Source organism: Alexandromys fortis, unplaced genomic scaffold (genome assembly GCF_014885135.2).
Source record: "Alexandromys fortis isolate MF-2015 unplaced genomic scaffold, M_Fortis_MF-2015_v1.1 scaffold_389, whole genome shotgun sequence".
Lineage (NCBI taxonomy): Eukaryota > Metazoa > Chordata > Mammalia > Rodentia > Cricetidae > Alexandromys > Alexandromys fortis.
This window is the reverse complement of record NW_026068269.1, coordinates 308,474-323,288: the sequence shown is the minus strand read 5'-3', so window position 1 is coordinate 323,288 and position 14,815 is coordinate 308,474. Positions and strand designations below refer to the sequence as shown.

The 14,815-nt window shown below is 49.1% G+C and overlaps 1 protein-coding gene and 1 long non-coding RNA gene across 3 annotated transcripts in view; one reads left to right on the top strand and one right to left on the bottom strand.

The window, feature by feature from the left end:
• Positions 1–9,674, bottom strand: part of Eepd1 (endonuclease/exonuclease/phosphatase family domain containing 1) — a 118,426-nt gene extending 108,752 nt beyond the window's left edge. The window contains exons 1-2 of one of the 2 annotated variants that reach the window (XM_050131986.1): positions 9,565–9,674; positions 4,754–5,783 (exon numbers count right to left, since the gene is read on the bottom strand). In XM_050131986.1, coding sequence (XP_049987943.1) covers positions 4,754–5,631 — 878 coding nt within the window. In that variant the 5' untranslated portion in view covers positions 5,632–5,783; positions 9,565–9,674. Of the gene's footprint in view, positions 1–4,753; positions 5,784–6,173; positions 6,496–9,564 lie in introns of those variants that run through there. The other variant, XM_050131985.1, reaches the window with a different exon arrangement.
• Positions 8,411–14,815, top strand: part of LOC126494563 (uncharacterized) — a 9,321-nt gene continuing 2,916 nt past the window's right edge. The window contains exons 1-2 of the long non-coding RNA XR_007590034.1: positions 8,411–8,553; positions 11,341–11,580. This is a non-coding gene — a long non-coding RNA (uncharacterized lncRNA). The remainder of the gene's footprint in view (positions 8,554–11,340; positions 11,581–14,815) is intronic.

The following is a 14,815-nucleotide window of genomic DNA, read 5'->3' as shown; positions in this document are numbered from 1 at the left end:
AACAGCCTCTTCTTTTACAGATCACAGAACTCAGTCCGTTCCAGGTTGCAGCCACCTCTACTTCTACCCCCAGATTTTCCATGCCTGGCTCCTTGACATCCTCCAGCAACTGATGGACAAGCTTCCCTTTTCCTCATCCCCCTCACCCTCTGCCTTGCACCTACCTGCAGTGAGGCACCTGTGTACTAACATGCACACCTACTTATCCAGAAGGGAAGTTCCAGCAAAGCAACTGGCTTTGCCTGAAAGAGTCTGTTACCCAAAGAAATTCAACCTTTCTATAAAACAAACATAGCCCTTTTCCTTTCTGTGAAATAACCCTGCCTACGCTGAGACCTCCCTTCCCTCACCCCATCTTCTTACAAATCCATGGCAGTCTTCGAGCCGACCACCTTTCTGTCTGGAAATGACCCAGAATTCCTTGGCTTCATAAACCGGAACTCCACCTTGGAGTGGAGCCCAAGGTCTCAAACTCACACTTAGCTCCAAACAGAGAGGCCTTGACGTCCTCTGAATTTGCTCCACACATCTGGTTACCACCCCATCCTTTGGAGGAACAAAAACAGGAAAGGCATGGAGGCCTCCTGAGGCCGAGACAGTTTCAGGGATTTGGGTGAAGCCATCCTTCTCCGAAACCCCTGATACTTGACCTCAGACAGCGAGGAAACAGTGAACTGTGGGCAAGCTAGGGTCAGAAAGAGGACATGGAAGGACATATTGAATGTGGTAAAATAATACACACCTAGTCCTGGCTTTGAAATCAGACAAATGCCTAGCTTCAAATCCTGGCTCCAGCATCTATATTTCTTTTTTTTTTTTTAAATATTTTATGGTTTATTTAACTTTATTTTATGTACATTGGTTTGAAGTGTCAGATCCCCTGGAACTGATCTTCAGACAGTTGTGAGCTGCTATGTGGGTACTGGGAATTGAACCCGGGTCCTCTGGAAGAGCAGTCAGTGCTCTTAACCACTGAGCCATCTCTCCAGCCCCACAGCATCTATATTTCTGAAGGCCACTGGGATGCTACCTCAACCCTCTGAGCCTCTCCTTCCACAGCTATCAAAAGAGATGTCACAGTCCCTACTTTAAGAGGATTGTTGAGCAGTTTTGCACCTGGATTTTATATTGGGTTCACCTACCTACTCTTTAATTTCCTACCACGAGCCAATTATTCACACAGAAAAAAGTGCAATCAGATACCAAATCAGTCTTTGTGAGTTAGCAAACAATCCTGGGTTTAACACACTGTTTTGACATTGAACCATACAAACGGACTGACATTTACTTAACTCTCTCATGGAGGTGAGCCAAGTTGATCCCTGAATTGTGTTTATACATGTGCACAGCAAGCGAACATTCAATATGTAATTTTCAACGAAGGCATCAAATGACAAGATGAATTCTGTCTGGGCTGAGCCCACTAATCAAGTCTGAGAGACTAAAATCTGTTCTTGGTGGGTTCTGTTTTCTCACGGTCCCTGTTTCCGGGCACTAATCTACCTGTGCTTTGCCGGGAAAGACACAGCAAGAAACAGGATGGAAATCATTAAAAAGCTACCAACTTTGACACTAGAGTTTCCTGCTCATATAGAATGTGGGGGAAACAGGCAGCTGGGATGTTAAATCTCCTTGTTTCTTTTGGAGATTATCTGCCAGCTCTTCCTTGAGTCTTTCTTCAGAAACCAAAGGAATTCTTTAAGTCGGAATGATGACTCAGCAATAAATAATGAGTAAGCCATCATTCCTCACGCCGACTGGCACCAGATTTTGCAAGGATACTTAGCAGAAGCATTCCTCTTTCAGTCTTGCTCCATAAACACGAAGGAGGAAGAACATTGCCTAAGACCAAAGTTTGGCAAATGAATCTGATGAAACCGGCAATGTATAGACACATGCCACACACAGCATGGTGTCCCTGAAGGCTCCTGGTGACTAAAATTATCTAGCTCTCAGAGGTCCTGCTTTAGGGTTCACATGCAAAACACAGTTTCCTGTGGCTCAAACATGTCCATCTATCAAATCAGTGGCACATCAGGGCAATAAAGACTCCAATTCCCATCTGGGCACTTCTCCACTAAGAAAATGCACATACTTGTGCAAACTCACAGAAGGAAGCTAAGAGACAGCCATTCTCGCTGCAAAACTTCCCAGGGCTTGCTTTATAATGCCAATATAAATAATGGATTTAATGTCTGCAACAAGTAAAGGAATTAGCGAATACCTTTGGTTCAGTACAGAATGGGGCTCCTAACCAAGAAACAGTGTGCAGGGGCTATGCCTAAGTAAACACCACGCTTGCAAAGAGCATGGTATAGAGGCAGCTGGTCTTGGTCCCTGTCCCAGTTTGGTCACAAATGAGCTGTTTCAGAGGCGAGTGGTTTAACTCCTGTATCTTATTTCCTAACCCAGAGATGGAGAGTATCTGACAAACGCAAATAAATATTCCCTACTGTTTATAGTTACTGGGGCAATCAAATGGATATGGAGGCTGTCAGAAAACACAAAGGCTAAACACTCCTCTACAACACATAGACACATGTGAAAATAAGAACCACCTGGAAAACTCCCTGCATCCACTCTTGCTCACACTGAAAATGCTTCCTGTTATGAATGAAGGGAACCCCTGGGATGCCGGGAAACTTCTGTGAATCAGTATGAACACACAACTCTTGGAGCATGGGCACTGCCATCTGTCCTTAAGGACTCTGGGACAGTTTCTGGTGCCCTAGGACAGCCACACAGGCAAATGCACCCACCCCAGCTTTGCACGGATCAGGCTCTAAGCCTATTACTTAGGTTTTACCAGACACTAACTATGTGCTAAGATTCCTCAGAAAACCGAGTGCACCATGATCAGGCCAAAGGAGTCACGAACTCACAGGACTAGTAGGCTAGTGTGAGAACTTAGTGGGGGTGGAGGTCACCTTCCCTTTGTTTATGACAAATATGCTCTTCTATACCTTGGGTTTGGGTGAACTTACCTGAAGTTAGCAGATAAATGTCTTCAACAGTATAAGAAATCAAAAACCAAAACAGGACAAAGCCCCAAAGGACTCATACCGGATAAGACGTGTTACTCTGTACTGCCCCTCTCTAAGCAGACCCTGGTGGCTCCAGCCTTGATACAGAGCCAGGCCAGCTGCCTGAGTAGTACCTGGGACTACAGGATCACGTCCAGTTCTCACCCTCCCTTACTCCACTCTCCACATGCATATGTCCTAGAAACTGCTAAGGCCCTCAACTCCTGAGCAGACTGAATGTTATATGAACAACTAATCTCTGGGATAACCAGGACAATCCAAGGCAGGGACAAAGTCACAGAAATGCTCAACACAAAATCATAACACAAATGCCAGTACCTGGGGATGGTCTTTAAAGAGATGGCCCAGAACACAGTGCTTCTCAAACTACACCAGAAGCACCTGGGGGGTGTGGTGAAACCTGACACCCAGGGCTTCCTAGGCAATGGTCCAGGGGCCACACTCCAGAGAACACTGATGAAGTCAATGGACAAGGATTGCCCAGGGTGCTGTCCCTCCCGAGAGACTTCAGATCCTGATTCATTCCTCTCTTTACTTCACACTGGGCCTTATGAAAGCCCCCAGTGGGAATGAAGCCACTGTGCTGCTGGCCACTGTCCTCCCCCCCCCCAGGCAGCTGCAGGGGACACTACTGCCAATCCCATCCTGGTCCTGATGGGACTGTGAACAAGATGAGTTTGCAGAATGAATGGGTTGGGGTGACAAACAGACAACACGAGATGGAGAAAAGAGCACTCAGTGGTCTCCTGGTCCTGATCCTGAGGACTGTGTGGAGGATCGGGGATGAGACTGTGCCAAGAGAATGCTGTGACCTGCTTTTCCCCTCACTAACTTGTCCTGGTGACCTGGCCCAATACACTGATTTCCTGCTGAGAGTTCACGTCTCACCTCCAGACACCAAGCTGCCACCTTGCCAAGCTATCACCCCCCCCCCCGAAAGGAAGGCAGTGCACCCCAGATCCCTGCAGATCGGGACCTGAGGATTCCTGACCCAGAAAGGAGCTAATGGGATCACACTGCACGCTGTTTTACAAATAGCAGGAGTTCCTGCCATGATGTATTGTTCTGTGTGTGGGGAGTTAGCAGATGTTCCTAACAGACAGTGACTGTATGACTATTGAAACAGTCTCTGCCACTGGCCTGACCTGCCAGCTTTTTCTCCTTTAGCTCGGGAGGAACAATCTGCCAGTCTCCACACCCAAACTGGCCTTTCCTGGCTATGGGACAGGAGAAGGAGCATGCGAAAAGCCAAGTTCAGGTTCGACAAGGAAAGGGAGGTGCTGGGGGCTTTGTTCCCAGCACCCTGCAGCATATGTGTTTGCAAACACAATGATCCTCTGCATGCAAATACGTATATTTGATGGGAAAACATGACTTTCCTTCCCAGTCATAGAACTTTTAAAAACTCAGTTTTTTCTCACATGCAAAACTATACCTCAGTTCTCAAGTCCCTGGCTCGGTTTAAACTCTGTGAAGCCCTGTGAGTCAAACCTTCCAAAGCAGAGCCCAGGACCCACACAGCCTCCTCTTAGGAGGGGTCCACTGCACACCAATCAGCTCTAGGTGAGAATACTGGCCGGGACCTCAGGAGCACGGATTAAACACTCTTCCCCCTCTTTTGCCCCCCAAGGGATCCACTCATTTGTACCCTTGGATGAGACCATGTCAGCTGTCTTCACTTCCAGCACCCTTGGTGGTCCTGTCCTCACCTGTTTTCCAGAAGCGTCATGCAGACCACCTCTCTGACGCCAGGGTTGTTGGCCTTCTCCACAGAGCAGCCCTGCAAGTTCCAGGTGGCCAACCTAAACACGGGCCGCCCATCCCTCATCCCTCCGAAGGCTTCCACAGAAGGCCTCATGGAGATGATCTGTGTGGGCCCCCCTGGTGGCAGGTCCAAGTCCTCGCTCTGCAGGCTCAGAGAGGTGGGACTGGGATGAGGCTTGGCAATAAAGGTAAGACCTCCATTGGTGTGGGTAGATGGCGGCCTGGACCTCTCTGCGAACACCTGGTGTCTGATTCTGTCCAGGAAGGCTGCATTGATTCCTTCCATCCTCACCAGGTCCTCCACACTGCGAAAAGGACCATGTTCACGGCGGTAGTCCACGATGCTGACAGCCATCTTCTCCGTGAGGCCTCGGACACTCATGAGCTGAGCCAGGGTGGCTGTGTTGATATTGACTCGCGGCGTGAGGGGCACGGTGGTGGCCAGGTGATGAGGCTGCTGCTCAGCCAGCAGGTCCCGCCTCAGGGAACTGGGAGAATGCTGTGCGGAGTTACCCTTGCTGCTCACACAGATCTCAAACTTGACCTGTTCCAGTTTGGTGGCCCCTACGCCGCTGACCAGGGCTAGATCCTCCACCTTCTTGTAGCCACCGATATATTCTCGGTACTCCACGATGCTTCTGGCCACTGCACGTGTCACCCCAGGCAGGGTCATCAGTTCCTCCTCAGTGGCGGTGTTGATGTTTAGCCTCTCCTGATTCACCAGGATGTTGCTGAAGTTGCAAGCAGCACTGAATTTACGGTTATGTGACAGGTCTGAGGGGTCTCTGGGGATAGAGCGATGGCAGCCCAGGGTGCTCCCCATGGCCAATCAGCACAGAACAACTCTGGATAGAGAAGCCCGGGAGCCTTTATAAGCACAAAAGAATGGAAGGCTGCAGGATTTATGGGTCGAGGTAGTTGCTGCAGACAAACATCAAATCTTCCATGGTTAGTGTTCAAATTTTGCTGAGCCACCTAGAAATTGACATGGAAATTGACTGAAATTAATCAATCAGCCCTTAGCACTCCTGTAGTGCTGGAAGCTCATAACTAGTGGGGGACAGGTCAACTCCTGAAACGCAGACGCTGGGAGGTTGCCCCTTGTGGGTTTTCCTCAGATTATTTATCACACAAGCTCCAAAAAGCGAAGAGAGCTATCCCCACTAGCCTCTCTGCTCTGGCAGCGCTGGAGCCACCTCCTCACTTCGGACGCCCCCACCGGAGCTCCTGCAGACGGAGCAGAATACGAAGCCCCTACAGCGCGCAGGAGGGCACTGTAACTTGGGAACTCAGAGCTGACCGAGCGGGCGCTGACACTGAGCAGAGGCTCAGGGACCCACCCCCGGCCCTCCGATCCCGTCCCACCTCTCTGCCGCTTTGCTGGGGTCGGGCCCCGGTTCCCTGGGGCTCGCCGCGCGCGTCCCGGCTCCTTCTGCAGGGGAAACTCAGTGCCGTTTTCCCGGAGCAGACAGAGGCTGCTCAGGAGCGACAGGAGCAGCGGTGAAATCTGGCCCCCGAAGCTGACCAGCACTTGCGGTGTCGCCTCTGCGTTGATCCAGCCAAAGTCCGGCGCCCAACTCGGGCGCGAGACAAGGCGGAGCGCGTCCTGAGCCCCGCGCCGCGCACCCGCCGCTGCTCGCCGCGGGTGTCACAGCTAAAGTCGGGTCTCGCCGCCCGCCCGCGCCTCCGCCGGCACAGCCACGCCTCCTTCGCGCCAACTCCTCCTCCCGCCCTCCCGCGGCACGTAGGGGCGGGGCGCGAGCGCCAGGGGGCGGGTCCATTGGTAGGCCTGGTGGGGCGGAGTCGAGGGCGGGGCTTAGAGACTGGGCGGGCAGTAGGGATGGCCCACAGGGTTCCTTGTGAGCTTCTCTGCTTTTTCTGGAACCTAGGCTCCTACTGAGCTGTTTTTGTTGGGTGGAGCTGTTTAAGGCCGCCTGGGGCAATCTGGAGTCTTTCAGGTGAGGTAGGTTTGCCCAGCGAGTCCAGGGCTCCCGAAAGTCTCAGGCAGGGGATCAAACGGTATCTGCCTCAGTTCTCTTACCACTCTCAGGCCTTTTCTCTTCTTAGAGAGACCTCATTCATCCAGGAATGCCTGGGAACCATGTGTCTCCTGTGTGTTCACAGAGGTTGTACATATGCTGCCCTTTTGCAGATTTAGCTCTCTGAGAAAATAAGGGCATGTTTCTGTTAAGTATTAAATCTAATCACTAAAACGGAAGGATATGATACTGGGAAGTGCAGGCTGCTTTCCAAAACAGTGTTTGGATCACATTGTGAAATGATAATGTAGTTAAAGATTAAAGGGCCTGATGTGTTACAAATGGATACCTGAAGCAGGAGTATTTATTTGGTTAAACAAACTCGGCCATGTGGCCGTGATATGGTGCTATGATACGTTGGATACTTTGACCCAGGGCTGTTAGTGATCCCTAAAGAATAGATCTTAACCCAACCATCTGGCCAAGGCTTCTGATTTGAATGCCGGCAGTCGGCATTCAGACGTGAAATGCTAGGGATATTAGGACCCTCACTACTACAACTGAAGGACACCCCAGCAAGATGAGCTTCAACAAAAGGGGAGGGGAGTCCTGGTCCCTGGAGAATAGTTTTGGAGTCTACCTTGCCTCAGGCAGGCCTGCATCCTCACCAAGGATGGCACGGGCTGAGCTGACCCTCCCCAGTCTGCTGCCAACTTTCTCTCAGGCACGCTGATCTCACTTGACAAGAATGCCCAGAGAAAGGAATAAGAAGACAGGAAGGGAAAAAAGAAAGGAAGACCGCAGGCAGATAAACAGAAGTGTGCTGATAACACCTGAACAACTGCACACACCTCAAGATGACAGGGTCAGGCGACTGATGATCAGACCGGCGAAAACACAGAACAAATGAACCGTCCACACAGCGCCAGTGGGAGCTGAAGGGGCACAGCCACTTCGCAGACTAGCTTAAAAGTGTGCCTGGCGTACCTCGCAGCCATTCTACTTACAGGTCCTCACCAGAGAGAAAAGAAAGCACAAAGCCCCAAACCCTCTACAGGGGTGTTTGTAGGTTTGTTGTAGTCAAAGATTGACAACCTCGACTCCATCAGTTTGCGTTTGGTCTGAGTTTGTCCCCAAGTGGTTCAAGTGTTGGGAGCTCAGCCCTCAGGATGATGGTATTTGGAAGTGGTGGAATTTTAGATTTTAAGGCACTTCTTGGGAGGTCACTGAGGTGCCACCTGTTGAAGGGAGGAGTGGGATGTTTGAAGGTCCCGAGTCAGTCGTTGGAGGGCTTTATTACAGTAGATCAATGCTGGGTCTTGTTCTCACTGTGGCTTCCAGTCTCTTGATTACCCCCTTCTGCTCTTATGATGCCATGTGCCAGGAGGTCTTGCAGAGAGGGCAACCATGCCAGCACTCTGCCCTGATGACTCCAGGGCTGTGTGCCAAATAAAGCTCTTCTTCACAAGTACCTTGCTTCGGGTCTTTCATTTTAGCAACAGAAAACAAGTAGCAGAAACAAACAAACAAACACTTCTGGAATGTTGTTGAGCAATAAAGGCAAGCTATTTAACAAAAGCAACGACAGAAAAGAAACTCAAAATCCGTTCACAGCATGAAAGACTCTGAGGAAAGAGAGAACGTGCGGCGTGATTCACATACAGGCTAGAAAGTAGAAACTGCGCGTGTGCAGACAATGTGCCAGTGACTGTGTGGGGATGGAAGGAGGAAGGAACGGACTAAAAAGGGCACGGAGTACTTTCAAGGTGGGTGGTTGAAATATTGCTTGAGAGGCACTGGTTGTTTATGTCAAAAGCAGTAAAATGGTATGTTTTAAATATACAGCTTCAGGCAGCTAAATTGTATGTCAATGAACTTAGGCAAATCTTCAAAAGACAATAATTCTAAAGGAATATCTTTTTAACTTAAGGGATGAAAACGGGGGAGGGCAAGGAAGGCAGAACTGAAAGAAGGCTGGGACTTGAAAAGGGTGAGAGGGGACAAGTTAATAGGAAACCAGCCTGGGCGACAACCTAGAGCATATTGGACTTCCCAGAATCCGCACTAACGTGGAGAGGTTGGTTACGGGCTTATTATAGAAGGAACAAAAGTTTAAATGAACGTTCTTCATCCTCTAAAGATTAGAATTCTAGCTGACCATTGAGATACATGAAGACGGCAGAGGTTGTATCATCCCAGCCAAATGCCACACGGAGTGGCCTTTGCCCCTTATAACCCAGTTCTCATTTAAGGCCCAGTCAGAGAGGAGCAGGTCAGAGACCTTTCACTTATTAGTCAGTAGTTTCAAAGATAAAGAGTGACCAGGGAGAGGTGATGGAAGTTTGGTCAGTCTCCAGTTTCGATACCATGGTACAGGCTCTGGGAGACAGTAATGAGTCAAATTCTGGTTTCCTCTACTCCCAGAGCCCCTGGGCATCAGGGATGTAAACAAGAAGTTAGGAAGAGTACTGAATGTTAAAGAGGAGAAGAACGCAACATGACCATAAAATAATGATAGTATACTCTAAAGAACATTCCGGGGAAGTGAGGCTTAATGTAAAACTTGAAAGTAATGAGGAAATTGTTGAAATAGGAACAGCGGGGCTGCATCCCCAACACCCCGGCCGCTTGGCTAGCTCATGCCCGAAATAATAACACACAAACTGTATCCATTTAAGAACTGCTTGGCCCATGAACTCTAGCCCTTACAGGCTAATTCTCGCACCTGGACTAGCCCATTTCTAATCATCTGTGTAAGCACCCCAAGGTACGCTTACCGGGAAGATTCTAGCCTAAGTCCATCGTGGGTTGCAGCTGCCTGGGAGAGCAGAGCATGGCGGCTGTCTGGTCCCTCTGGAAGCAGCGCAGAGTCTGACCTCACTTCCTCTTCCGCCCAGCATCCTATTCTGTTTCTTCCTCCCACCTATGTTCTAACCTATCAGGGCCAGCCAAGCAGTTTCTTTATTGCTCAGCCAATGAAATCAACAGATTGATATGACACTCCCACATCAGGAAATGATGTCTCAACTCACAAACTCCCAGTCCCTTCAAAAGCAAAAGTAATCCCCACTTTTGGATGTCAATAACATCCAAGCAGGTTACTGACAGGAACCTTGGCACCAACCTTATGCTTTGGCCAAGATGGATGTTGTTCTGAACAGCAGTGTTATCAAAGCAACGACTCCTATTTGTGTGACCTCAACAGTAGTTCTGTCCCTGCGTGCTAAAGTGTTCCCTGTGTTTGATCTGATGAAAGTCCTGGCATTGTCAGGGCTCTGGAACGTTCTGTATCAGGCCTGCCCCACTGCAAGTCATTCCATGGGGTGGCAGAGAAGGACAACTGATAGATACCTGGACAGTGTCCACAGAAGTTCCTGGGGCCTTCACGCCCCTTTGTGGAATCTGCTGTGGACGCTCAGCTTAAACTCCACCTAACAACAAAGGCCCTGTACTGGCTGGCTTTGGGTGTCAACTTGACACAAGCTAGAGTCATCAGAGGAAGAAGCCTAAGCTGAGGAAAGACCGCCATGAGATCCAGCTGTAAAGCATTTTCTCAGTTAGTGATGAATGGGGGAGGGAGAGCAGCGCCCAGCCCATTGTGGGTGGTGCCATCCCTGGGCTGGTGGGTCTTTCTATAAGAAAGCAGACTAAGCAAGCCATAGGAAGTAGCCCCTTCTGTGGCCTCTCCATCAGCTCCTGCCTCTAGGATCCTGCCCTGTTTGAGTTCCTAGCCTGACTTCCTTTGATGATGTACAGCATGTGGAAGTATGAGCCAAAAAGACCCTTTACTCACCCCAACTTGCTTTTTGATCATGGTGCTTTATCGCAGCAATAGAAACCCTATCTTAAGACATGCCCCCACATCTCTGACTATCGGGTGCTCTGCCACATCCCGACCTGAGGAGGCTGTGCCTGCTGTCCAGGTAAGCCAGCCTCCCAGAGGCCTCCGCACCACATTCCTCTCGCCATATTGTGGCACCCAGCTGCTGGACTGGAGACATCTAGCTCGTCTGCAAGGAGAGGTCACGTGGGGGAGAATCAGAGCAGCACAGCCCACTCAGCTCCCAGGCCCAGCGCTGCGAGGCCTCTGGAACCTTCACCCAAACCAGCTGTAGCAGTTGGGCCCATAGGAGGAGCCCAGAAGAGACCCAAAGGCAGAGACACTATTCAGCAGTGCCCAGGCACCCATAGACTATGAGAGAGGTCAGAGGTCAGAAGTCAATGCACATCACAGTGACCCCTCACAGCAGGCTCATCACGCAGTCTGTGGCCTGGGCTTGTTTCCCAGCAGCTAGAGAGTAGCACAACTCCAAGGCAGCCCTGTTCGCACACAGTAACACCCATCCCCTTTCTCTCCAGGTAGTGGCTTCCTTCGGGGATGTTTCTGTTTGCTTTTCAGTTCAGCCACAAGATGATTTTCAAGCGCTCAGGGACTTCCCCTTGCAAAGTTGCAGGTGATGGTTGGTGACAGCCGCATCTGACAGAATAATGTGTCAACTCTGAGACGAGAACCACGGCTTTGCTCACCACTGTGTGTTTTGTGTTTTCTACAGGACAAAGACATGGAGCAGGGTAGAGAGAGGACATGAGGGGAAGTTGAGAAACAGAGGCAGTTCAGTCTCTGAAGTGCTCAGCCTCGCTCCTCTGTTCCTTGGCTCCTTACAGCTGAACATGAGGCAGTACTTCTGAGACCCATGGAGCAGCGAGGTGCCCTGTCGACTAGACCTGGCTATACTAGGCCCTGGCCATTTCTGCACTTGCCAGCTCCACTGTGTTCAGCAGTGTTCAGCCAGGTGAGTCAGGGGTGCCACAGTGTGGGCTTCCTGCACTCACCCCAGCTGTCAGCATCTAATCCACACTGTTGTTTGCACTGTCTTGAGCTGGGTTTTGTTTACATCTTTCTGCTCTATACAGATTACAGAGGGGGCGCTGCTTGGCCTTCCCACAGGCTTTTGTGCACAGGATGGCCTCACTGCTCTCAGCCTGAGGCTTCCCACCCCTGATTTTCATCCATATTCCTGCCTCCTTCATAGCTGACCAGGAATGTAACTCTTCTCATAGGAAGGGGACAAACCTCTTAGTGGCCCCCATGGTCCTGATTATGGCCAGAGAAAGAGCCTGGGGTCACCAGGAGTAGCATATCCATCTTGTTCCAGCCACCCAGAATGCAGGGAAAATATCCATCTTTAGGAAATAGGTCCATCTGTATTTCTATCAATGGTGTTGCTGTGTGGTTGTGAGGAAACCGTAATGCCTGCCTGGGGTCCATGATGGGTCAGCTCTGTATCTAAACGCAGTGGAGAACTAGCAGATGTTTAGATGTCTTGTTGGCCTTTTGCCCTGAGGTTTCGTTCAGGCTCTGGATTTCTGTGTTGCTTTGTTGTTGTTGTTTTTGTGTTGTGGTTTTAGTTGTGACACCTCTCAAGAAGAATTGAGGTGAGAATGGCAGACACACTGAAACTTGGCTTCTTGGGGTTTCCAAGGATGCAGTGTGCCTCCTTGCAAGCTGGGGAAGCAGCACAGATAATGGTGGAATTCGTGTCAGATGGGAGCTTCAAGGTGAGAACAGCCCTGTCCAACCTTGATCTCTTGGAGTTCAAGATGAGCGGGCAGCTCCTCTTCCTACTTGTAATGCAAGTCCTGCATCCTCTCCTCTGTATGAGCCATGGACTCCATTGATTCAGTTTTCCCAGTTTCTTTACTGTGACTATGTGGAGTGACTATACGTGACACTTTCCTTCTTCCTTCAGGTCATGACATCCATAGATCCCTCTCGCCTTCCTCCAAAAGCTGCTCCTGCTGGCTAAGGATGAGGCAGTTTTTAGGATGACCGAGCGCTCCCTGGGAAAAGAATACAGAAACGAGTGTAATTGCTCAATCTCATCTTCAGTTTTATGAGCACGACCAAACTACTTTCCAAAGTGACTGCGCTGTTTTATATTTGCACCAACAATAAGCGAGAGTTCCTGTTGTTTAATGGTGGCACCGAGGAATCGGAGTCTGGCTATTCTAATAAGTGTGCAGTGGCATTTTACTGTGGTTTTAATTAGTAGCTTGCTGCAAAGTGCGGCGTGGAGCCTTTGACTGTTGCCAGAATCTCTTCTCTGGTTGGCCTGTGAGCGATTTTTAAAATTCTGGTGCATAGGAAGCCAGGGGTCAGCCTCAATGCCATTCTTCAGAGCCATTCACCCTGCTTTGTTTCTAGCAGCACCTCTCACTGGAACCTGAGGCTCGCTGACTCGGTTAGGCGGTCTGGTCAGCAAGTCCCCAAGGGCTGCCTGGCCCCGCCTCTTCAGCTCTGGGGTACAGCCACAAGTCCTGGTGCTTTGCTAGTGGGTGCTGAGGGTGAAACTTGTGCAGCAGGCTCTGACTGAACAATCTCCCCCAGGCCCTTAAAAAAATGCTAATCAAGTTTTACATTTCCCTTTGCCAAGTTTGTAAGCTTTCTTTGTACATTTTACATAATAGTCCTTTGTCAGACTTGTCTTTTGCAAATAGATTTTTCCAGTCTGAGTCTTGCCTTCTCGTTCTCTTGGTAGCACTTTTTGGAGAGGTTTTTAATCTTAAACAATTCCATCTTATCATCCGTTTCTTTCAGAGACTATACCTTTAAAGTCCCCACCAATCCCCAAATCCTTTAGAGGTCTCCTTGGGTGTTATAATTTAGAGGTTCTATAGTTTTATATTAATGTCTTTGCTATATTTTTAATTTTGTGGTGAGACTAATGCAGGAAGATTGTGACTTAAAATACATAAAAAGATCTAGAGTCAAAAACCAATCTGCTGACTGTATTTATGTGAGTCTATGTCTGGGTTCTCTGAGATATTTATTGATACATTTGTTGGTGCTGGGAATTGAACCTTTCACCTCATGCAAGCAAGTGGTAGGCAAGTATCCTGCATTCTCTCCACACTGCCTTGGTTACTTTAAATTTTACCATCTCAGATTCAGGCAGTGACAGTTAAATGTGTGATTTTCCCTCAGTATTAAGTCGGTGACTATGTATTTTGTCTCCATATGAACACCTTAGAATCTGTTTTTATCATTGTTGTATTTTGGTTTGGGATGGTTAGGGGGTTTTGATTTGTTTGTTTTTAGCGTCTAAAGACAACATGCTAGGTTTTTGACTGCTATTGTATCAAATCTGTAGGTCAGGTTTGAAAGAACTTGATCATGTTAAATCTTCTTCACGGTGAACAGGGGATTCTTTCCATTTACTTACTCCTTTTAATTTATTTATTAAACATTTGCTTTCTAAGTGTGGGAGAGAGCATGCATGCCATGGCGCATGTGTGGAGGTCAGAGGTCAGCTTGTGAGAGTCGGTTCTCTCCTTCCACCACGTGGGTCCCGGGGACCAAACTCAGGTGTCAGGCTTGAAAGAAAGTGTCTTAACCTGCTGCGCCACAGTACGGCCCAGTGCGTTTAGATTTTTGTCAGCATTTTATTGTTGGGGATGCAGCCCTGCCTCTCCTATTTCAACAGATGGCTGCCCAACGTGAGGATAACTGAATCCACAAAAAGCCTGAGAAAGCTTGGGAAAGAATGGAGTGAAGCATGTTTTCTTGGTAGCAGAAATTTCTTGGTTCTACTCCGCTTGCTAGAGGCAAACATGCTCTCTCATCTAAGAGAGACTTCCTGACTCAGCTTCAGCTGCAAAACCCTGCAGCTCATTAAGAGGTCCTGCCACGAAACACTTAAATGGTGTTGACGAAAGGCTGAACACATGCTTTTCGGTTTTCAGCCGTAGCAGGAAAAAAGTTGTGCTGTTTAAAAATGTCGTCTTTCTGGGCCGTCCTGCCAGGGCAAACTCTGACTGAGGCAGGAGGGCCAACTACCGAGAGAGGACTTGACTGTTGTCTGTTGTAGCTTGCTGGCTGGCAGGGACCTTGAAACGCCATAGAATTGTGGCAGTAAACTTGGCTACAGCCAGTACCTCAGCCATGAGGCTGGAAAGCTTAGGAATGGACTGGATCTACCTAGCAAAGCCACGGCTTTAATCCTACTCATATTGCTCAGTAATTTAAAG